The 22,209-nt window shown below is 54.4% G+C and overlaps 1 protein-coding gene across 3 annotated transcripts in view; it reads right to left on the bottom strand.

Moving 5' to 3' along the window:
- RPS6KA1 (ribosomal protein S6 kinase A1) overlaps positions 1–22,209 on the bottom strand; it is a 46,387-nt gene that overhangs the window by 16,730 nt on the left and 7,448 nt on the right. Inside the window, exons 1-12 of one of the 3 annotated variants that reach the window (XM_023219550.3) lie at positions 16,217–16,357; positions 12,369–12,485; positions 12,082–12,163; positions 7,789–7,869; positions 7,543–7,622; positions 5,250–5,356; positions 4,495–4,532; positions 4,008–4,150; positions 3,525–3,595; positions 3,129–3,217; positions 2,033–2,097; positions 1,644–1,746 (exon numbers count right to left, since the gene is read on the bottom strand). In XM_023219550.3, coding sequence (XP_023075318.1) covers positions 1,644–1,746; positions 2,033–2,097; positions 3,129–3,217; positions 3,525–3,595; positions 4,008–4,150; positions 4,495–4,532; positions 5,250–5,356; positions 7,543–7,622; positions 7,789–7,869; positions 12,082–12,163; positions 12,369–12,485; positions 16,217–16,276 — 1,036 coding nt within the window. In that variant the 5' untranslated portion in view covers positions 16,277–16,357. Of the gene's footprint in view, positions 1–1,643; positions 1,747–2,032; positions 2,098–3,128; positions 3,218–3,524; positions 3,596–4,007; positions 4,151–4,494; positions 4,533–5,249; positions 5,357–7,542; positions 7,623–7,788; positions 7,870–12,081; positions 12,164–12,368; positions 12,486–13,314; positions 13,529–16,216; positions 16,358–22,209 lie in introns of those variants that run through there. The other 2 variants (XM_023219547.3, XM_023219549.2) reach the window with 2 other exon arrangements.

Genomic DNA, 22,209 nt, shown 5'->3' on the forward strand with positions numbered 1-22,209 from the left:
GCCCCTTCAGGTCCATCTCTGCACAGTAGCCCAAGGGAAGGTTCCAATCACAAATCTGCCACCCTGCCCGCACCTTTCAAAGGTGTCCCTCTGCCTTCAGGAGTAATCCCAGCTTCTGAGTCTGGCAATGGAGGGCCTTGTGATCCTCCTCTTCGCTCTCTCCACACCACAGCTGAGCCACGTTGGACTTCCCGGATCCTTAAAGGGGTCTCTGAGCCCTTGCACACACTGTTCCCTTTAACTAGATAATCCACTGCTTGCCTATCCTTCAAGACTCAGCTCACTCGCTCCCTCCTCTGAGAAGCCTTGCCTCATGCTGCTTCTCCGGCCCCTGACTTCTACAAAGCTGCACGTGTCACACTGCCCAGCGGATTGCTTGGAGAACTGCTGTCCCTGTCATCAGAGGTGTGTAAGTACAGTGAGAAAAGCACCCCTCGTGGATCACTTGAGGTCAGGAGTTCGAGACCAGCCTGGCCAACATGGTGAAACCCCGTCTCTACTAAAAATACAAAAATTAGCCAGGCATGCTGGCACATGCCTGTAATCCCAGCTACTCGGGAGGCTGAGGCAGGGGAATCGCTTGAACCCAGGACGCAGAGGTTGCAGTGAGCCGAGATGGCACCACTGCACTTCAGCCTGGGCAACAGAGCGAGACTCCATCTCGAAAAGAAAGAAAAGAGGCCGGGCGCGGTGGCTCAAGCCTGTAATCCCAGCACTTTGGGAGGCCGAGACGGGCGGATCACGAGGTCAGGAGATCGAGACCATCCTGGCTAACACAGTGAAACCCCGTCTCTACTAAAAAAATTCAAAAAAACTAGCTGGGCGAGGTGGCGGGCGCCTGTAGTCCCAGCTACTCAGGAGGCTGAGGCAGGAGAATGGCGTGAACCCAGAAGGCGGAGCTTGCAGTGAGCTGAGATCCGGCCACTGCACTCCAGCCTGGGCGACAGAGCGAGACTCCGTCTCAAAAAAAAAAAAAAGAAAAGAAAAAAGAAAAAGCACCCCCTCTCCTAAAACATGCCCTTATAGGAGGCCTCCCAGAACATTCCACCCCACACCCACTGTCAATATCTGGCCAAAAAGTTAGGATTCACCCGGCTCCTTCCCAGAAGCTCCTTCAGTGGCTTCTTGTAGCAACCCCAGGAAATGAGTGGGTTTGTGGCTGTGCCCTTGTTCCAGGTAAGTACACGGAGGCCCGGCAGTCAGGGCAGCCAAAGCTGATTCCCATGCCTGTCCCTGATCTATGGGCACTGTCACCTCTGCTCAGCCACCACACAGTGTGGCTGGGTCAGATTCCTTCTCCCTGACGTGATGGTAAGCCTGATGTGTTTGGTCTTCCCAGTGGGCTGGAAGGTGCCCCTGGCAGGGGTCCTGACTTTTCTACTGTGGCCTTCACCACCCACACACCCCCACTCCTACTCTCTCACCAGACACAAAGAGACCCACAGAACCCCAGGGTGAGAGAGTCAGGCAGAGTGAGACAGGGCGAAAGTCAGAGCCCCACGGAGCCAGAAACTCACCCGCCTGCCCATCCACACACCTCGGCCTGTCAGTGTCCCTGACTATCTCTACCCCGCAAGCTGCCACCGACTCCCGGCTTCTCTCCTGTACCAGCCCAAGACAGACAAAACAGATAAGAGACGCACCCTTGGGTGTGCGGGACGTGAACTCAGTGTCAAAGTAGAAGGTGTCATCAGGCTGAGCCACTGCTGGCTTGAAGGGTGGCTTGATCTCACGACGGTATAGCTTCTGCACAGTGGGGTGGGCACCCTGGTCACCACAGCACCCTCAACAGCCCACCAGGAGCCCCATGCAGGAGGAGGTGCTGGGCTTGGAACATAGGCCATGTTGCCCAGCAGACAACAGCATATTTGTTTGCCCTCAGGAGGCCAGCCCTTGTCTTCAAGGGCAGGCTGTGACCCTCTGCTCCTGCGTCTGGGGCCCTTGCTAGCAGAGGCTCCCCTCCCACCACCCTTCCTGTGGCCAAGATGGCTGGAGCCCTGGCCGGAGCCCTGGCATGGGTGGACACACTCACATTCCAATCAATGGTGGAGTAGAAGACATGCCGCTTGATTTCCTCTGCCCCATCAGGGCCGGAGCCTGAAAGAGCCCAAATGAAGGGTCTGTCCCTGGCTGGCGCAACTCCCAGACACCACCCTGCCCGCCCAGCAGCCTCACAGGGCTCTGGGACCAGCTGCTGGAGCAGAGGGGAAAATGGGCTCACTCTGCCTCAAATCTACCCAGCCATCACCCTAAGGCCTGTCACCTACTCAGCATTTTCCACTTTCTGGAGCTTCTGATGAAGAAGTTCCAATGTACTAGTGGGAGGAGGAAGGCCCTTTAGGGGCCTTTAGGCAACTTCTCCAAGGCCACACAGTCAGAACAGAAGCTGAGCTTGTTCTGAGACCTACAGAGAGCCCCACCTCATTCCAACGCAAGCCTCATCTCTGTTCCTCTTATCCCATTGACATTTTCAACCATAGAACAGGCTGTCACTCCATTCGACCCCAGGGGCCTGGACTGGACCTTACACAGCTGGTCATGGACCAGATGAACCCAGGAGCCAGGGCAGCCAGCACACACTGGACACCTACTACATGCCGGCATGTTCACACAACCTCATTTCGTCAACAGAGCCCTGAAGCAAGCTTGGGATCATCATCTCCCATTGAGACGAGGAACCTGGGTGTAGAGAGGTGAAGTCACCTGCCCAGGGTTACTTAGTTCATAAGTGGCCTCATTCGTTTAACAAGTATTTATACAGGGACTGTTTCGTGCCAGGCAGTGGGGACCTGACGCAGAGCCGGGATTGGGACCTGTGCCTTCTGACTCCTGAGCTCATGCCCTTTCTCTTGTGCCAGCAGCCTTGGCGGAGAAGCTGTGTAGGGGCCTCTGTCCTTGTCCCCAGAGGGAGTAGGGATGACTCAGTTCCTGCCTTCCCCCTACACACAGGTCAGCTCCCCCCTCCACAACACCACACATGGAGCCAGAAGGCAGGGTGGCCCGCGGCATTGTCTGCCCACACAAAGCACAACGGCCCCTTTCAGCCCAGATGTGGCCCTGTGGCCTAGGCTGCAGCTGTACCCGGCTCCCCATCGCCACATCCCCTCCTCCGAGCTGGGGCTGCTTACCGAGCCGGTTGGCAGGATTCCGCTTGAACAGGGCCCGCAAGAGGCTCTGGGCTTCGGTGCTCAGAAACTGGGGCATGCCTAGCTTCGCCCTGAAACAGCCCCCGGGACTCATCAAGGCCGAGCCCCGCCCCAGAGGCCCCATCTGCCCCGGCCCCTGTCCAGGTTTAGTTCCCAGCTCAGTCTAGACAAGCCATCCACTAATTCACTTCCCAAAGACTTCAGGGTTCCCAACCACAGGCCCCCATGGATGAAAAAGGAAGGTATAATGTTTAACCCAGAGGAGAGTCTCATTAGAAAGGGAATCTGAGGCAGGGACAGGGTAATAATATTCTGACCCCCAAACTGGGGCTGGGGCTTGGAGGAGTCCATTGTTATCAGGGCAGGGCTGGGGCTTACTTCAGTATCAATGTCATGGTCTCCTTCCGGTCCTTCCCCTGGAAGGGCAGGGAGCCCGTCAGCATCTCAAACTGCAGAGGACAAGGGTCTATTCAGGCTCTGATCCCTGTCTCCCACACACCTCCCGCCTCCTCCCATCCAGGCCCCTCTGCCCTAGTCCCAGGATTCTTGCTGATATATCCAAGTCTTCCTGAAGCAAGAATTACGTCCGTCCCTCTGGCCTCTGCCAACCCAGACCACCAGGCGCAGCAGTGGGGGCGCAAGGCTGGGGAGAAGGCCAGCACAGGGTTAGGTGCGTCCCAGGTGGGGTTGAGCCTGGGATCCTTCCAAGGAAGAAAACCACAGCTGCATATAGGGTGAGGCCAGCTTGGCTGTGAGAGGAGACGGGGAGAGCCCTAGAGATGATCAACCCCTCACTGTACAGATGGGAAGACTGAGGCCAGAGGCTTGGGCTGGATCCTTTACCCCTGTCTGGGCACTCACCATCAACACCCCATAGGACCACCAATCCGCACTGTGGGAGTGGCCCTGGCGGTTGACGACCTCGGGGGCCATGTACTCCACTGTCCCGCAGAAGGAGTAGGCCTTCTTCTCATGGTCAATGGCCTCCTTGCTCAGGCCAAAGTCTACAGCAAGGAGGGCAGGAGGACACACCTCAGGAATCCTGCCTTCCTTGCTGCCACCCTTTGCACACCCAACCCCCGTGCCCAGAGGCCAAAAGACATCACCCCCATGACACTCAGGAGGAAGCTAAGGCCCAGAGAGGTCAGGTGACTTGCCCAACGTTACACAATGAGGGGTTGGGATTCCAACTGAGGGTGTTCCTGAGTCTGAGGCCTGAGTTTTTGAACACTTCCAAGTAACAGGCACGGCTTCTCAGGAAGAATGAGCCCCCAGCACTCAGTGAGACCTATTAGGACCTTGCCCTGCCCTGCCCTGGGGCCCAAGGGGGCAGGCGGCCTCCACTCACCAGTGAGTTTGATGTGGCCCTCCTCATCCAGAAGGATGCTGTAATAGAGGAATAGGGGTCAGGGCTCCTCAGCTGTGGCCGTGGGGGTGATGGTGTCACCACAGGGCTGTGGGAGTTGGGCTCAGCCCAGAGGAGGTTCTCCACCCAATTATCTCTGATGACAGGGTGGGCGTTGCAGGGTGCTAGCAGTGCCATGCAGGGATGTTGCCTATCTTTTTTGCTAATCCTTGAAGCAACTGTGTGAGGCAGGTACTATTAGGGTCCCATTTTGCTAATGGGGAAACACTAAGGCTCAGGGCAGTTAAGTAGCTCTACAGTCATCAAGCTAGTAGGTCTAGCTAGTAGGTGGAGACAGGATTTGAATACAAGGCTACCTAACACTAAACGCAGATCTTATTCAAACTCACCACCTGCCCTGGCTCCTTAGTTATCATTTGAGGGTAGTTAGATAATAGGGAAAATTCTACAGGGCTGTATCAAGGAAAGACCTCTAAAGGTAGCATCTCAAATGTCACACTAGATTAGAAAAAAAAAGATGGGCAACATTACCTGCATGGAAGGTACCTGGCCCTTGGGAACGGTAGCATTAGCGACTGGGCAGCTGGCACTACCACCCACCCCACTCACCCATTCTTCAGATTGCCCAAGACAGGAGGACGTTCCTGGAGAAAGCCATGCCCACCCACCTCAGGATGGCCCTATCCTAGAAGAGGCCTCCCCTGAGGAGGCTGGGATGGGGCTGGAGCTTCACTCACTTCTCAGGCTTGAGGTCTCTGTAAATGATACCCAGGCTGTGCAGATGATCCAGGCCCAGAGCCAGCTCGGCCAGGTAAAACTTCACATCCTCCTCCGTGAACATCACCTGCAAAACACAGGAGGGGTCTTCAGCAGGGCTCTCCTCTTCCTTAAGAGCTGGGGCACTGGGCAGTCAGCAGCTTCCTGGTCCTGAAGGGCCACCCTGGGAGGACCCTTGGAGACCCCAGGCCACATAGCCTTCTTGCAATACAAAGGATCTGAAGTATGAAATGACTAATACGCAAGCCACTCATTGTGGCATCGTTCGGAAATAGAAGGGGTCGGAAAAAGGCCTAGGGTCCAAGAGTAGAAGGCTGGAAGCAGCTGTATCCCCTGCATAATGGAGCGCTTTGCAGCCATAAACTAGAACATGGAGTTTCTCCGTGTTCTGAGATGGAGTGAGCTCCAAGATGTACTATCTTGAAAAAACCAAGGTACAGAACAGTGTATACAGAATAGTACTTTTTACATAAGGAAGTGGGGGTAGGAATGAACATATATCAGATTTGTTTGCAAAAGAAACATGGGAAAGTTAAACAAGAAAGCAATAATAACGTTTATCTATGGGTGGGGATAGAGGGGGCTGGGGCGGGAGTAAGACTTCTTCGTGAATATTTTTCTTTTGAATCATGTAAATGTATTACCTATTCAAACATTAAAATAACAATGTAGGCCGGGCGTGGTAGCTCAAGCCTGTAATCCCAGCACTTTGGGAGGCCGAGGCGGGCAGATCACAAGGTCAGGAGATCGAGACCATCCTGGCTAACACGGTAAAACCCCGTCTGTACTAAAAAATACAAAAAACTAGCCGGGCGAGGTGGCAGGCGCCTGTAGTCCCAGCTACTCGGGAGACTGAGGCAGGAGAATGGCGTGAACCCAGGAGGCGGAGCTTGCAGTGAGCTGAGATCCGGCCACTGCACTCCAGCTTGGGTGACAGAGCGAGACTCCGTCTCAAAAAAAAATAAAATAAAATAAAAAAATAAAAAAATAATAACAACAATTTAAGCCGGGCACGGTGGCTCACGCCTATAATCTCAGCCAGCACTTTGGGAGGCTGAGGCAGGTGGATCACCTGAGGTCAGGAGTTCGAGCCCAGCCTGGCCAACATGGAGAAACCCATCTCCACTAAAAATAGAAAAATTAACCAGGCATGGTGGCATGAATCTGTCATCCCAGCTACTCGGGAAAATAACAATTTAAGCCGCCAGCTTACACCTATAATCCCAGCCAGCACTTTGGGAGGCTGAGGCAGGCGGATCACCTGAGGTCAGGAGTTCGAGACCAGCCTGGCCAACATGGTGAAACCCCGTCTCTACTAAAAATACAAAAATTAACCAGGCATGGTGGCATGCACCTGTCATCCCAGCTACTCGGGAGGCTGAGGCAGGAGAATTGCTTGAACCCGGGAGGCGGAGGTTGCAGTGAGCTGAGACCCTGCCATTGCACTCCAGCTTGGGTGACAAGAGCAAAACTCCATCTCAAAAAAAAAAAAAAAAAAATTACAATTAAAAACAAAAAAGGCTAGATTCTCTTTAAAGTCTGAATTGTATGAATGACCCCATTTTCTAGCTCAAATCTTTTTTTTATTTTTTTGAGACGGAGTCTCGCTCTGTTGCCTGGCTGGAGTGCAGTGGCGCGATCTTGGTTCACTGCAACCTCCACCTCCCGGGTTCAAGCGATTCTTGTGCCTCTGCTTCCTGAGTAGCTGGGATTACAGACACACTCCACCATACCCAGCTAATTTTTGTATTTTTAGTAGAGACGGGGTTTCACCATGTTGGCCAGGATGGTCTCGATCTCCTGACCTCCTGATCCGCCCACCTCGGCCTCCCAAAGTGCTGGGATTACAGGTGTGAGCCACCGCGCCCAGCCTCAAATCCTTTTATATTAGTTCAAAATCCTGTTGGATGACATATGGGAGATGACTGCTAAAGTCTCTGGCTCTCTGGGTGACTTTGGGCTTCTCCCCTATCTTCACACCTCTGCTCAGAGCAGCCCTGGAAGAATGCAGGTGCGGAGGTGAGAGGAACTCTTAGCTCCCCAGTTTCCTTGGGAGAAACTCTCAGAGACTTTGCCAGCGTGTGGCCTCCGTCCGAGGGTGAATGGTATTTCCTGGGCCAGGGGCCACTAGGTAGGCCTGGGTGGTTCCAGGTTCAAGCCATCTGAACACATTCTGTACAGGGCCCTGGGATGGGAGGCCTTGTTGTCCCCCAGCTCCATCCCGTGGCCCTCTGGCAGTAGATGTCAGCTCACCTCTTTTGAGAGCCGTGTGAAGAGGTCCCCACCACGCAGGAAGTCCAGAATGAGATACAGCTTGCCCTCGGTCTGGAAGGCTGGGGAGAGGGAGAAAGGCAATGGTAGAGTCACCCGGGCCTTACGACCTGCTCCTTCAGCCCTGGCTCCCTTGGCCTACCAGGCAGGCGGTGGGAGAATGTACAGACCACAGGCAAGGGTGAAGGATGGGTAGGGTAGGAGCTCAGATAGGGCCTGCAGCTTTACCATAGTGCAGCTTCACCACGAATGGGTGGTTTACATCAGCCAGGATGTCTCTCTCCATCTTGGTCCGGACACGGTCACGTACTGGCCAGACGAGAAAGGAAGTCACCAGTAGTCTAGACACTCAACACAGCCACTTCCAAGCCCCCGCTAAGGGATCTCTTTTCTACTTGTTCCTCCAGGACTGAGCTCCCAAGGCCCCCTCACCCAGGGCTTTGGGGACACTCAATCCTCAGGTTTCTTCCTTCCCGGTCTGTTTCTGGCTCCTTGGCCGGCTCCTTGCTCCCACCCCTCACAGCAGTGCCCACAGCTGGGGCCTTGGCACCCTGCCCATCTCTGTGGTCCCTTCTCCCACCACGCCCCATCAAGGCCTGTTAACCAGCCAGTCTGAGCAACCTGCTCCCCAGGTGCTCTGTTTTGTCACATCCTCAGACTTTGCTTCTGCACCTCCCCCTGGCATGCCTTCACCAGACCTGCTTTCCATCTGGCATAAAAATTCCCAAATTCCAGTTGGGGCTGGTAAGAACGGCTACCTGAGGAGCTGGAGAGGCAGATTCCCTGGGCCTAAAATTCCGATCCATGGGTCTAGGCGGGCACCCTTCACATATTTTTTTTTTTTTTTTTAAAGAATAAAAGTTGTTGGGCAGTTCTGATTCTCAGCAGGTTCTTTGACTCAGCTTAGGCCTCACCTCCTCCAGGAAGCACTCCTTAATTTGCCAAGCTGAGTTAGGGCCTTCTGGATTCCTACAGTGCTTCTCCTTCAGAGCACTCTTCTCTTTTTCAGGTTGTCTTCTAAATTTATTGAAGCCCACCAAGTATCATGTTTTATTGATTTTTCTAGTGTGATTAGAACAGGCTTTTGGGCCGGGGGTGGCTCATGCCTGTAATCCCAGCACTTTGGGAGGCCGAGGCAGGTGGATCACTTGAGGTCAGGAGTTCGAGACTAGCCTGGCCAACATGGTGAAACTTTGTCTGCATTAAAAATACAAAAATTAGGGCCAGGTGTGGTGGCTCATGCCTGTAATCCCAGCACTTTGGGAGGCCGAGGCAGGCAGATCATGAGGTCAGGAGGTCGAGACCATCCTGGCCAACGTGGTGAAACCCCATCTCTAGTAAAAAATACAAAAAAGTAGCCAGCCTGGTGGCATGTGCCTGGTGGCATGTGCCAAGACTCTGCCTTGGGAAAGAAAAAAAAAAAAACAGGCTTTTGGACTTGGCTGTCTAGGTTCATTTTGGGCACTGTGTTTCAACTTAAGTTTATTACAATATTGATTATCCCTTGACAGACCTCTCATGTGGCCTTTGTTTTTTTGTTTGTTTTTTATGAGACAGGGTCTTACTCTGTCACTCAAGCTGGAGTGCAGTGGTGTGATCTTGGCTCACTGCAACCTCTGCCTGCCAGGTTCAAGTGCTTCTCGTGCCTCAGCCTCCCGAGTAGCTGGGATTACAGGCACACCACACCCGGCTCATTTTTTTTTGTATTTTTAGTAGAGACAGGGTTTCACCATGTTGGCCAGGCTGGTCTTGAACTCCTGACCTCAAATGATCCATCCACCTTGGCCTCCCAAAGTGCTGGGATTGCAGGCGTGAGCCACCACACCCGGCCTTGACTTCTATTAAAAGGAGAGGTGGAAGGCTAAGGAATGCTTACTAAGACCAGACAAAATGTCTGAGCAATACACACAGTGCAAAACTAAAGGCTTTTTTGGTCCATGTACTGGATCGGCAGTTTCCTCTCCAGCCTCATAGTCCCAAAGCCTTCACTAGTCCATCCATCTAGTATGAATTCTATTTATTCGTCACTGCCATTCTAGAATTGATGCTCACAATTGCTTATCTTAGGAGATCTGGCCAATGTGCTCCTCCCGCACGTCTTTCCAGAGTCTTGTTCAGGACACAATCCTTGGCCCTTGCTACAAGTAGAAGCTGCAGCTGCCTTCCAACACACCTTCGGTGTCAGCACACACGGCTGTAGAGCTGGTTCCCTTCAAGGCACTTTTCACATCAGTGGGCCCCTTCCTCTATTTTAATTTTTGTATTTTCCTCACTAGACATGACAGGGACCACACCAGAGTTAACTACTTTGGTCACCTTACATTTTCTTTTTCCTTTTTTTTTTTTTTTTTCTTTTTTCTTTTTTTCTTTTTTTTTTAGCCGGGTTCTTTTGCCGTGCCCCCAGCTGACTGCAAGCTCCGCCGCCCGGGTTTACGCCATTCTCCTGCCTCAGCCTCCGGAGTAGCTGGGACTACAGGCGCCCGCCACCTCGCCCGGCTAGTTTTTTGTATTTTTAGTAGAGACGGGGTTTCACCGTGTTAGCCAGGATGGTCTCAATCTCCTGACCTCGTGATCCGCCCGTCTCGGCCTCCCAAAGTGCTGGGATTACAGGCTTGAGCCACCGCGCCCGGCCTTTTTTTTTTTTTTTTTGAGATGGAGTTTCGCTCTCATCGCCTAGGCTGGAGTATGGTGCCGCGATCTCGACTCGCTGCAACCTCCACCTCCTGGGTTCAAGCGATTCTTGTGCCTCAACCTCCTGAGTAGCTGAGACTACAGGTGCAAACCAGCAAACCCAGCTAAGTTTTGTATTTTAGTAGAGATGGGGTTTTTCCATGTTTGGCCAGACTGGTCTCAAACTCCTGACCTCAAGTGATCCACTCGCCTCAGCCTTCCAAAGTGCTAGGATTACAGGTATGAGCCATGGCGCCCAGCCTACCTTACATTTTCTTTTTCTTTTTTTTTTTTTTTCTTTTTTTGAGACGGAGTCTCGCTCTGTCCCCCAGGCTGGAGTGCAGTGGCCGGATCTCAGCTCACTGCAAGCTCCGCCTCCTGGGTTCACGCCATTCTCCTGCCTCAGCCTCCCGGAGTAGCTGGGACTACAGGCGCCCGCTACCTCGCCCGGCTAGTTTTTGTATTTTTTAGTAGAGACGGGGTTTCACCGTGTTAGCCAGGATGGTCTCGATCTCCTGACCTCGTGATCCGCCCATCTCGGCCTCCCAAAGTGCTGGGATTACAGGCTTGAGCCACCGCGCCCTGCCCTACCTTACATTTTGAAACCACTTCTGCACTTTAGGTCAGGCAAACAGTTTCTCCTTCCCCGGGTCCCTTCCTCGACCATTTTTGGTCTGGAGAAATCCACTCATCCTTCAAGGCTTACCGCTCCTTAGGTGTCCCCTTGGCCTCTGTGCCCACCCTCTGCAAGGCTGCACCACCACTCCCAGCTCCCCAGCCCGTCGGATATCCACGCACACCAGTCTCAGCACCAGCTGCACCACACTGTCGGGTATGCTTAGTCTCTCCCGCCCAGCCTGTGAGCCCTTCACAGCAGGAATCCAGGCTTTTCATCTTTCTCCTCCCCCTGAAGCTGCCACCATACCTCCTGGGGGATGACTCCCACCCCCACCAGGCTGGCCTTAGGAGACCAAAGCCACCCATAACATCCTTAAGGCTGACGCCTCCTACTGCCCCCATGACCTCCCCAGCCGGGACTTGGCTCTGACTGGGATTACAGGTACGCACCACCACACCCAGCTCATTTCTTTGTATTTTTAGTAGAGACAGGGTATCAACATGTTGGCCAGGTCTTGAACTCCTGACCTCAAATGATCCACCCGCCTCGGCCTCCCACAGTGCTGGGATTACAGGTGTGAGCTGCCGTGTCCAGCCGTGACTTTTATTTAAAGGGAGACTTGGTCGAGGAAGAGCACCTGGCTGCGACTCCGCCGGGTCAGTGGTCACACGGGCTCCCAGGCCACGGGGTCAGTGTCCACCCCAAAGCCCACTACCAACCATCCTCATATCCTTTGTAAGTCCCCAGAACTCTAACCTTGGCCCAGGGTTCCCTTCTGAACCTCTCTGCCATCCAGCTCTGTGGCCCTGCCTGGACTCACCCTCTCTCGCCTGGCCCAGCTGCCTCCCTGGGCTCCCTGCATCTTCACTCACGCCCTTCTCTCAGGCCCCTGAGTTAGGGGCCACAGAGGTCTCCCTCAGACTCTGCTAGCATCAACAGTCAAGAACGCCCCTGCTTGACCAGCTTGGTAGCTGAGGGCCCCGCCCCCGACAAACATATTACATTTACCCTATTACCACCTTCAAGACCTTCACAGCCAGTCACTGGCACTTGGCTTAGGGGGAGGGGGACTGGGTGGGGAGAGATGGCTGAGAAATAGGCCTGTTTCTCCACCTTTGAACTAGGTGCTCCTGAAGACAGAGCTGTCTCCCTTGCCAGATCCAAGGCCCCTGAAGTCTGGGCGCCTCCCTCACCCCAGCCTGGGTCCTGCACAGGGAGGTGTCCCTACTCACCTTTCAGCGTCGCCTTCTTCAGCACCTTCATAGCATACAGGTGCCCACTGTCAGGCCGGGTGACTTTCCGTACCAGGAAGACCTGAGAAGGCAGAGAGGGAAGCAGGGCAGAAGATGAGAAAGGTCTGCGCCCAGGCTGACCTCCATCTTCTCTGAGCCCCAAGCTGGTCTTTTTGTTCTCCCTGGGTACCAAGGTGACCTCTGATCCTTTGGGCCCCTAGGTGACCCTTGACCCCCACCTCTAACATGACGAGGGTTACCTTCACAGCCACGGGCTCATGACTCACTTTGCCAAAGGATCCCTGGCCCAGAACCTTGAGGAGCTCGAAATGGGATGGATCAGCCTTCTCAGAGCCAGCCTTGACGTGGTGCGTGATGGAGATCTCCTTGAGGACGCCCTCATCCTGGTGGAGGGACAGAGCTGGTGGGCATGGTGGGCCCCATCCGGGCAGCAGGAGTTGCCCTGCCCAAGGCCATTCCCACCAGACCTCAGCAGATGAGACCTAAAGGCTCAACAGACGACTTCCCTGAAGGGCCAGCCTCCAAGGTCATCGATTTCAAAAGGGCCTCAAAGGCTGGGGAGGTCAAACAGAAGAGGCACCACTCCTATTGCTCCCGATGCTCTGGCCTGGTTAGGCCCAAAGGGATGCCCAGGCATGGCCAGGCTAAGTCAACCCCAGGCTCTGGTTGAGACCCAGAGACCTGCCCCAGGTCTGCCTGTGGGGCTTCCCTCCCCCTGCTGCTTTAGGGTTGCCACAATAGGAAGTAGGTTTGTTCTCATATGGGGAGGTAGAGCTGGGCCTTCGTTCCTGGTCAGGATGGGATGAGGGGATCCCTCTCGTCAGTAGGACAGGGCTGACGTGCACAAAAACCCAAGAGTCACCCAAACTCCCCCATCAACTTGGTAAGTGCTGGCCTGGAGCAGGTCAGAATTAAGGCCAGAGACTGCATGGCTCATCTTTCCAAACTTCCCTCATACAAACCTACTAGAAGCCCCTTGCCATGTCCTAGCCATTCCAGGACTCTACCCTCCCTCTAATCTGCTGCCATTGCCTTGAAGCCCTGAAGTGCCTCCTCACTTACCCAGGAAGCAAGTCTGGGCAGGGTCCAGTCACCCCGCAGGGCCAGGCCTGGGCCAGGACAGCCCAAAGCCAGATTACGCTAAACTAGCTTCCCAGGCACCTGCTGCGAGGGACACAGCCAGGCCAGGACCAGACATCTGGGTACACTCACCGAGTCCCGCTGGGGGCCAGAGCCAGGGCCAGGGACAGGCAGAGAGGTCTGGCTGATCCTGGGCCGCTGCTTCCTGGGCAGCCAGGGGAGCAGGGCCCAGAGCCGCAGACGGGGCGGCTTGGGATCCTGCTCCATCCGCCCAGCAGGGCCACGGCACCATGGCAGGAGCAGGCAGAGTCCGGGGCTGCCGCGGTGGTGGCCGGGACCAAGGCGGATGTGCAGGGTGAGGGCGGGGGCTGGGCCCAGCCCAGGGCAGCCAATCACTCAGGGCCTGTGGTTTCCCAGCACCAGGCCTACACCCTCACCACGTTCCCTTCCTCTCTCTCCCCAACTCCTCAGCGCCTGAGGGCTGCCCTCTGGCCATTCCCCCATCCTCCCTGGGGGTCTGCAAAGGGAAAGCCCTCTGCCAGTGCAGCTGCTGAGCAGACAGGTACCCAACAGCAGAGAGGTACCCAATAGCAAACAGGTAACCAACAGGCAAAGACAGGTGCCTGATATGTGGAGGCAGACGAAGAGAGACACCCAACAGGCAGAAGCAGGCACCCAACAGGTGGAAACAGATAAGAATGGCATCCATCATGTCTGTAATCCCAGCACTTTGGGAGGCCGAGGCAGGCGGATCATAAGGTCAGGAGATCGAGAACACCCTGGCTAACACAATGAAACCCCATCTCTACTAAAAATACAAAAAATTAGCCAGGCGAGGTGGCGGGTGCCTGTAGTCCCAGCTACTTGGGAGGCTGAGGCAGGAGAATGGCGTGAACCCGGGAGGCAGAGCTTGCAGTGAGCCGAGATCACACCACTGCACTCCAGCCTGGGCGACGGAGCGAGACTCTGTCTCAAAAAAAAAAAAAAAAAAAACAGAATGGCATCCAACAGGCAGGAGCAGGAGAGAACACATACCCAACAGGCAGGGATGGATAAGGACACGCACCCAATAGGCAGAGGCAGGAGGAATTCATATCCAATAGAAAACAGATGGAGACGTGTACCCAATAAGGGGAAGCAGGAGGGGACTCATATCTAACAGACAGAGGTGGACAGAGACTCATCCCCAATGTGTGTAGGCAGATAGGGATACAAACCCAACAGGCAGAGACAGATGGGGCACAAGCCCAACAGGCAGAGACAGAAGGGGACATGTACCCAATAGGTAAAGACAGATGGGGACATGAACCCAACAGGCAAAGGCAGAGGGAACACATCTCCAATAGGCAGGAACAGAAGAGAATTCCAACCCAACAGGCAATGACAGAAGGGGACATAAACCCAACAGGCAGGCCGGGTGTGGTGGCTCACGCCTGTAATCCCAGCACTTTGGGAGGCCGAGGCAGGTGGATCACGAGGTCAGGAGATCGAGACCATCCTGACCTACGTGGTGAAACCCCGTCTCTACTAAAAATACAAAAATTAGCTAGGCGTGGTGGCAGGCGCCTGTAGCCCCAGCTACTTGGGAGGATGAAGCTGGATAATGGCGTGAACCCGGGAGGCAGAGGTTGCAGTGAGCCAAGATGGCGTCAGTGCACTCCAGCCTGGGCAACAGAGTGAGACTGCCTCGGATAAAAAAAAAAACAAAAAAAACCTCAACAGGCAATGACAGAGGGGGACATGTATCCAACAGGCAGAGACAGATGGTGACACGAACCCAACAGGCAATGACAGAAGGGGACATAAACCCAACAGGCAGAGACAGAAGGGGACAGGTATCCAATAGGCAGAGACAGAAGCAGACATGTATCCAATAGGCAGAGACAGATGAAGACATAAACTCAACAGGCAGAGATAGAAGGGGACATGAACAACAGGCACCTAACATGTGACATGTGCCCAACAGGTGAAGTCAGGCACTTATCAAGTGGAGACAGAGATTGGAACCCAACCACAGACACAGGAAGGCAGCAAAGAGAGACAGCAGGAGAGTCAGCGAGCCCCAAGCAGACTGACAATACCTAGAGCAGATAGGTCTGACACCTGGCAGATACACAGGCAGGCAGCAGGGCAGGGATCCCCAGGAAGGGGTTAAGGGCGGAACTGTGGGTTCTTGCTGCTGTACCTGGGGTGGGGAAAGAGATGAGGGGATACAATCTGCAAACTAACCATTCAGGAGAGGACTCTGGTATTACTTACAGACCCACCTCTGAGGTCTTCCATTTCCCTAGGATTTTCCTCCTATGCCAGGACCTGAGGAGGGCCCAGATAGTGGCTCAGAGGACTATCTCCTGAGTGCAATCTGATATCTTTGACTCTGATCATATCCTAAAAACTATTATCCTCATTCCAGGAACAGGGAACTGAGGCTCAGAAGACAGTGACTCACCGAGGCTCAAAGCAAACAGTGGCAGAGCTAGCTTGGACCCAGGTGCCTCCCTGCTTACTGCCTGGCCTGGGGTCAGCAGGCATCAAATGCCAGGAAAGGGTGGGCAGGTAAATCAGCCAGAGCCACGTCCTGCCCACCCGTCTGCCCAAACCCCCTTCTCCTTCAGTACTAGGGTCCACCTGGGACCTCCCACTATAGGTCCTGGCCCTCGGAGACACAATCTTGTCTTCAGGGGAAGATACCTAACCCTCCCTGACAGATGGAGGAGTGGGTGGAACAGCCCCACAAAAACACCAGAAAGCCGCAGTCAAATCAGACCCCAGTGTAACCTCCTGGCGGGACAGGCAGAAAGCCTGGCTCAAAGAGGGACTGGGAGGGGGGGCCAAGGACACACAGCAATACCTGCACACCCCACCCTGAGATCTGAGCCTCTACCTCATCTGTCTGCCTCTGATTGAGAGCACTCCCTGGGGACAGAAGCAGGAAATCACCCAGAAAGCCCAGGGGACAGAGCCACCCCCAAACCCATTCCTTGCCCAGTCACGGTGACAGACACTGCTAGAGGCAGGCGACTCTTCTGCTCACCTTTCTGGGACAGGGAACCAAGTCTCTCTCAACTCTGGGGAAATCTGCCGGGGTCTGCATGGTGGGGCTCAGGCCGGTGGCCAGAGGGCCCCGTTACTCTTCTTACTTCTGCTTTTTTTTAGCCTTCCTGGCCCAGAAGGCAGGGTCTCTGGCCCCCCTCCTTCTCACTTCCCCCTCTGCAGGGAGGAGGGGCAGAAGATGGGTCAGGCTCCTCTGCAGAGGAGGGGACACTGCAGACCCCAAGCCCATGACCCCAGGGAAGGCCCAGGGGCACACTTCTCCCTATGTCCTCTGACTCTAAGGACGACAGACAAGAGCAGAGACAGAAGTCACAAGGCGATAAGGCGGTGACACAGTGGGCATATCAGCACCCGCAAACATCCACGTGAGGGGGGGACCTGAAAAAATGTGGGGCAAAAGTCAGCAAAGGCCACTGTCTGACTGTCCAGCCCAGAGCTTAGATACTGTGTCCCACCCGCCATAGCACCCTTCCCATGGCTAGGCCCACCCACAATGGCAGCCCAGAAAGCAGGCACCAGTGGCCCCGGTCCTGCCCTGCTCAGCTGCCAGTCCCAAGCCCCAGGATGGGTAAGGTGGGCAGAAAGCCCAACCAAGGACCTCACAGAGGTCTGAGAGGAGGAGCAGGCAGCTATGGGGCAGGCGTTGACCAGGCCCAGCCCCTTTCTATGTGGTCTCACTTCATCACTCACACCAGTACAGCACAGGAACTCACACACACACACACACACACACACACACACACACCCCCACACTCAGGCCAATGATCGGAAACCCTGTCCACAGACAACCCCTATGCAGAAACACACGCCCCCACGCACACACAGACTTTCCCTTCCCTGTCCTTGCAGAGTCTGCAGGTGGATGGCTGCTGGGAGATTGTGAAAGATGCCTTCCTCAGCCAAGCCTCTCATTGCTCTCCACCTTCCTCAGACAGGGGTTTGGAGGCTGGGGCAGCTCTCGGAGCCCCAAAGCTCACCCTCCCTACCAACCCCTGGTCCCTCAGATGCAAAGAAAGAAGGTAGAGATGTAGCTACTTTGTGGGAGGAGAGTCTCCAGACACAGGCTGAGATAAACCCAGGGGCCCAGTCCACACTAGCCTCTGTGGCCAGCAGGGTACCAGAAGGGGCAACAGGAAGGAAACAGTCTCAGAACTGCCTTTGCTGAAGGCTGTGTGGGCCCTGAGGCCTCTGGTGGCGGGTGGGGGGAGGACAGCCACCAGCCCACATCCCTTGGTCCCTGCCCCATCCCCCGCATAGGGACTTCCTCTTTATTTACTTCCTCCTACAGGGCAGCTGGAAGAGAAGCCCAGAGCCCCGGGCCTGATCCCTGGTCTCCAGAGTCCCCACCCGACCAGCTGTAGCCAAGCCCACCTGCCAACCCTGGCCCTAACAGACACCAACAGCCCCTTCCCCAGCTGGCAGCATTTGCAGGGCCCTCCCAGGCGCTACCCCCTCCCTCAGGTGGGACAGATGTCCTCAGACGCATCTCCCAGCATGCCACCAGGCAGGTGAGGAGGGGTCCACAGCTCCCTGGCAGCCTTGAAGGGGAGCTGGCCTCCAACACTAGGTCAGGCCTGGCATGGAGAGATGATGGTAAGTGTGCCTCCTACTGATGGAGCAGTTACACATGCAGCCTTTTTTTTTTTTTTTTGAGAGGGAGTCTCACTTTGCTACCCAGGCCTGAGTGTGGCGGTGAGATCTCAGCTCACTGCAACCTCCGTCTCCTGGGCTCAAAGTGATTCTCGTGCCTCAGCCTCCCGAGTAGCTGGGACTACAGGCACACTCCACAATGCCTGGCTAATTTTTTGTATTTTAGTAGAGACAGGGTTTCATGTTGCCCAGGGTGGTCTCGAAATCCTAAGCTCAGGCGATCTGCCTGCCTTGGCCTCCCAAAGTGTTGGGATTACAGGTGTGAGCCACTGTGTCTGGCATTTTTTTTTTTGTTTTTTGAGACAGAGTCTCGCTCTGTTGCCCAGGCTGGAGTGCAGTGGCATAATCATGGTTCACTGCAGCCTCTTGGGCTCCCACCTTAGCCTCTGGAGTAAGCTGGGAGGACAAGTGCGCACCACCACATCTGGTTAATTTTTTAAAAAGATTTTGTAGAGGGCCAGGCGCAGTGGCTCATGCCTGTAATCCCAGCACTTTGGGGGGCTGAGGCAGGCGGATCAACTGAGGTCGGGAGTTCGAGACCAGCCTGACCAACATGGAGAAACCCCGTCTCTACTAAAAATACAAAATTAGCCAGGTATGGTGGCACATGCCTGTAATCCCAGCTACTGGGGAGGCTGAGGCAGGAGAATCGCTTGAACCTGGAAGGCAGAGGTTGCCGTGAGCCAAGGTCGTGCCATTGCACTCCAGCCTGGGCAACAAAAGCAAAACTCCGTCTCAAAAAAATAAATAAATTTTTTTTGTAGAGGATGGGTCTCCCTGTATTGCCCAGGCTTGTGTTGAACTCCTGGCTGGGCACAGTGGCGTGCGCGGGTAGTCTGAGATACTCTGGTAGCTAAGGTAGGAGGATCACTTGAGCCTAGGAGGTCAAGGCTACAGTGAGCTGTAGTTGCACTACTGCACTCCAGCCTGGGCAACACAGGGAGGCCCTGCCTCAAAACAAAAACAAAACCAAAAAACCACAACTATCCTGAGACAGCCATAATCAAGGTGCTGTGGGTGCCCAAAGGTGGTGACTATCTGCCAATGGGTGAAGTCAGGAAAGACCTTCCAGAGGGGCAGCCCAGCTGGGTCCTGAGGATGAACAAGTGTTGGCCAGTCAGAAAGGAGGAAAAAAAAGACACTCCACGGAGAGAAAGACCTGTGTGAGCAAGGGGCTTACGGCCAGGAGGGCAGGCAGGGTGGGATGTCAGGAAGAGCTGGCCACTCACTAGCTGAGTGCTCCTGGCAAATCTGTTTCCCTGTATGAACCTTGGTATCCTCCTCTGTAAAATGAAGGTTGGAACAATATGCTCCACTCTCAGATTGTTTCTAGAAGCAAAACAGGCCACAGAGACAAGGGGATGTTGGAAACAAAATTTCTCCCAGGTTTACTTAGTCTTACTGCTGTGGGGTCTCCCCTGGGCAGGCTAAAGGGACAGAGCCCAGCCACAGGGCCCCAGGTACTAGGAGAGTGGCTGGCCTTCTCTGGCCAGGCCCAGGGAAGTTCCTCCCAACACCTGAGGCTGCCCAAGCCTCCCTGAAGTCCACAGTCACATCCTGCCTAAGCTCTGGCCAGGGGAGCAGGAGGGATCCGGGAGGGATCAGGGTTTCATAAACAGGAAGAGAGGAGGGGAGGGGAGACGCTCAGCTCTCAAAATAGACCTGCAGGCGCTTCAAAGGGGTCCAGCTCCGGAGATAGCTGGGGGAGGGGGCCTGGGATGCTCAGTCCACTCCCTGGAAGGGAGGGAGGACAAATGGAGCTCCGGTGTGCCTGAGGGTACCAGATGCACCTAGGTGCTGAGGGGATCCACAGAGTTCTCACCCCGATGGCTATCCACAGTATTGCTGCTAAAACCCAAATCCCGAATCCCGCTTTCTGCCTGAAATGAATAAAATAAACAAGCATTAAACAGCAACATTGTGCCACAAGCCCTGTTAGATACTTTAATTTATATGCACCACATTCTCTTTTCCAGGTGGCCCTGAGAAATAGGCTTTATTCTCCTTTTATTTTTCAGGAGAGAACCCGCGCCTCAGCAGGGCAAGTGACTTGCCCAAGGTTACAAGGCAAATAAAAAATAGGTGCAGGATTCTGAACTCAGAATCCCTGACTCCCTTCCCTGCCTCTTTGCCACCTGGAAGGCCCAATTCTTTCTCTAGCTGCCCAAATCCTGCCTTTCGAGCCCCAACCAAATGCCAGTTCCGCAGGGAACATGGCTTGTGCCCTAGAGCCCACCCCAACTCTTCTTCCTCGGCCATGCACAGCAATGACCATGTCTCTGGTCCACACTCAGCCCTGAACTCAGATGCCATCAGCTGGGTTCCCGGGGACGTGCTTATCTCATCATGCTATGGAGAGAAATGTGGGCACCTGGAAGGTGGTGGTATACGTCTCTGTCCAACATGGGGCCTGGCACAGAGCAGAGGTTCTATGTGCCCACAGCTGCGCTCTTGCCCCATCATAGCACCTACCACACGGCTTTCCTGTCTCCACCCTCTGCCCAAAGATTGGGAGCTTCCGGAGGGTGGGGGATGTTGACTTCATTTTAGGCCCTTCCATGTATAATAGGGTGCACCGAATGTCTGATTAGGATAAAGTGGCCCATTGCCAGCTCGTTTCACGGCACGAAGTGATGAAGTCCGGACCACAGTTTGAGCGCCCCCTGGTGTATTAAGCCCAGAAGTGAGCATTAGGGACACTGGTGGCTGGGGCAACATATGGATGAGCAGGTGCACAGGACTGGTCCCACTTGGGATCACAGAAAGCCAATGCTCCTTCTCTTCAGCACTCAGGGTTCTCTGGACTATGAGGAATGACCTTGAAGCCAAACAAGACTTGTCTTCATTGCCCACCAGCTATGTGATGTTGAACCTCGATTTTCTCATCTGTAAAATGGGGACAGTAACAGTCTACCTCCAAGGATGTAGTGAGAACTAAATGTAAAGCGCCTGGTATGATGCTAGGCATAGGTTAAACTCTTTCTCTTCCTTAAGTGGCATTCGAGACTCCCTGTCCCAACCATCTCCAGCCCCGTCTCTCTTCCCACACCACGATCTTCTGCTCTAGAGCAAGAGTCATAGGCTTGGGAGCAAAAGATTACACGCCTGGGCAAGCTCCTACCATCTCCCAGTCAGCCCCTCCAGTTCTTGAGGTGAGAAGCTGTACTCAGCACAGGTCCCTAAATGCTGCAAGCTCCTCTGCAACCCCCAGAACTTCAGCCCTGAGATCTGAACACCCTGTTTCTTCACTGGGAACCTACAGCTTCTTCATTTTGTTACTAGGCAACGAGAGGTAGCTACTTTGTGGGAGGAGATTCTGCAGACATGGGCTGAGATAAACCAAGGGGCCCAGTCCACACTATTTACTGGCCTCTGCTGGTCCAAGGTTGCCACAGCAACCCACAGAGAAGTGGGTGGGAGCCTGCTTCCCTCACCTGCCCTACCCTACCCAGCTCAATCACCTCATCTTAGGAAGCTAAGTCAAGGTAAACATCAGGACTAATTCTGAATCCATCTCAAAGGTCAAGCTTATGGCAGGTCTGGTGCTCAAGACAACCTAGGTCTGGAAGGTGGGGCCACTGGCAGGAAGCTGAGCTGAGCAATATACAAGGACATTTTCGGTGCTGGCACCAAAGCTGCCATGTGCACGGCAGTTACTACCTCATCGTCCTTCACATTGCTCCTGTGAGATAGGCACTATTTCCCCAACTTACAGCTCAGGAAACTGAGACTCAGAAGGGAGAAGAGCTTCTGGTTAAATGGTGGGGATGGAGCCAGGACTGGAACCCAGATTTGCTCTAACACCAGAGTCCATGCTCTGTCCCTGCCTAGGCAGCTTCCAAAGACCCTCCACAGCCAAGCCAGCATCTCCTGTGACCTCACAGTCTCCCTGTGAAGGGGATGTGGTCTTTTCCAATACAGAGATGAGAAAGCCAAGGCCCAGAGTGTACAAGGAACCTCCCCAAGGTCACACACTGTCACCTAGTCCCTGGTGCTTTTGGCAACACACAAAACCTGCAACAGGGGGTAGGGAGCTACAGGAAGGGGCCCAGGGGAAGCAGAGGTAGCAGGGGTGAGGGAATGAGCCCCAGACTGGAAGTGGAAGCCCTAAGAAATGCCATGAGTGCCACATGCCAGGCAATGGGCCTGGTTAGCCTTGAGAAGCCACCAGCACCCCCTTTCCAGCTCACGTGCCCAGATGCTCACTTCTAGGCTTTTGACAAGCACAGCTCTACTAAAAGGAGCAGCACAGGTGGCCTGAGCCCCTCCCATCACTCCTTAGAGCCAGCATGAATTCCATGAGTAAATAAACCACAGGCACAT

This window comes from Piliocolobus tephrosceles, chromosome 1, assembly GCF_002776525.5.
Source record: "Piliocolobus tephrosceles isolate RC106 chromosome 1, ASM277652v3, whole genome shotgun sequence".
Taxonomy (NCBI): domain Eukaryota; kingdom Metazoa; phylum Chordata; class Mammalia; order Primates; family Cercopithecidae; genus Piliocolobus; species Piliocolobus tephrosceles.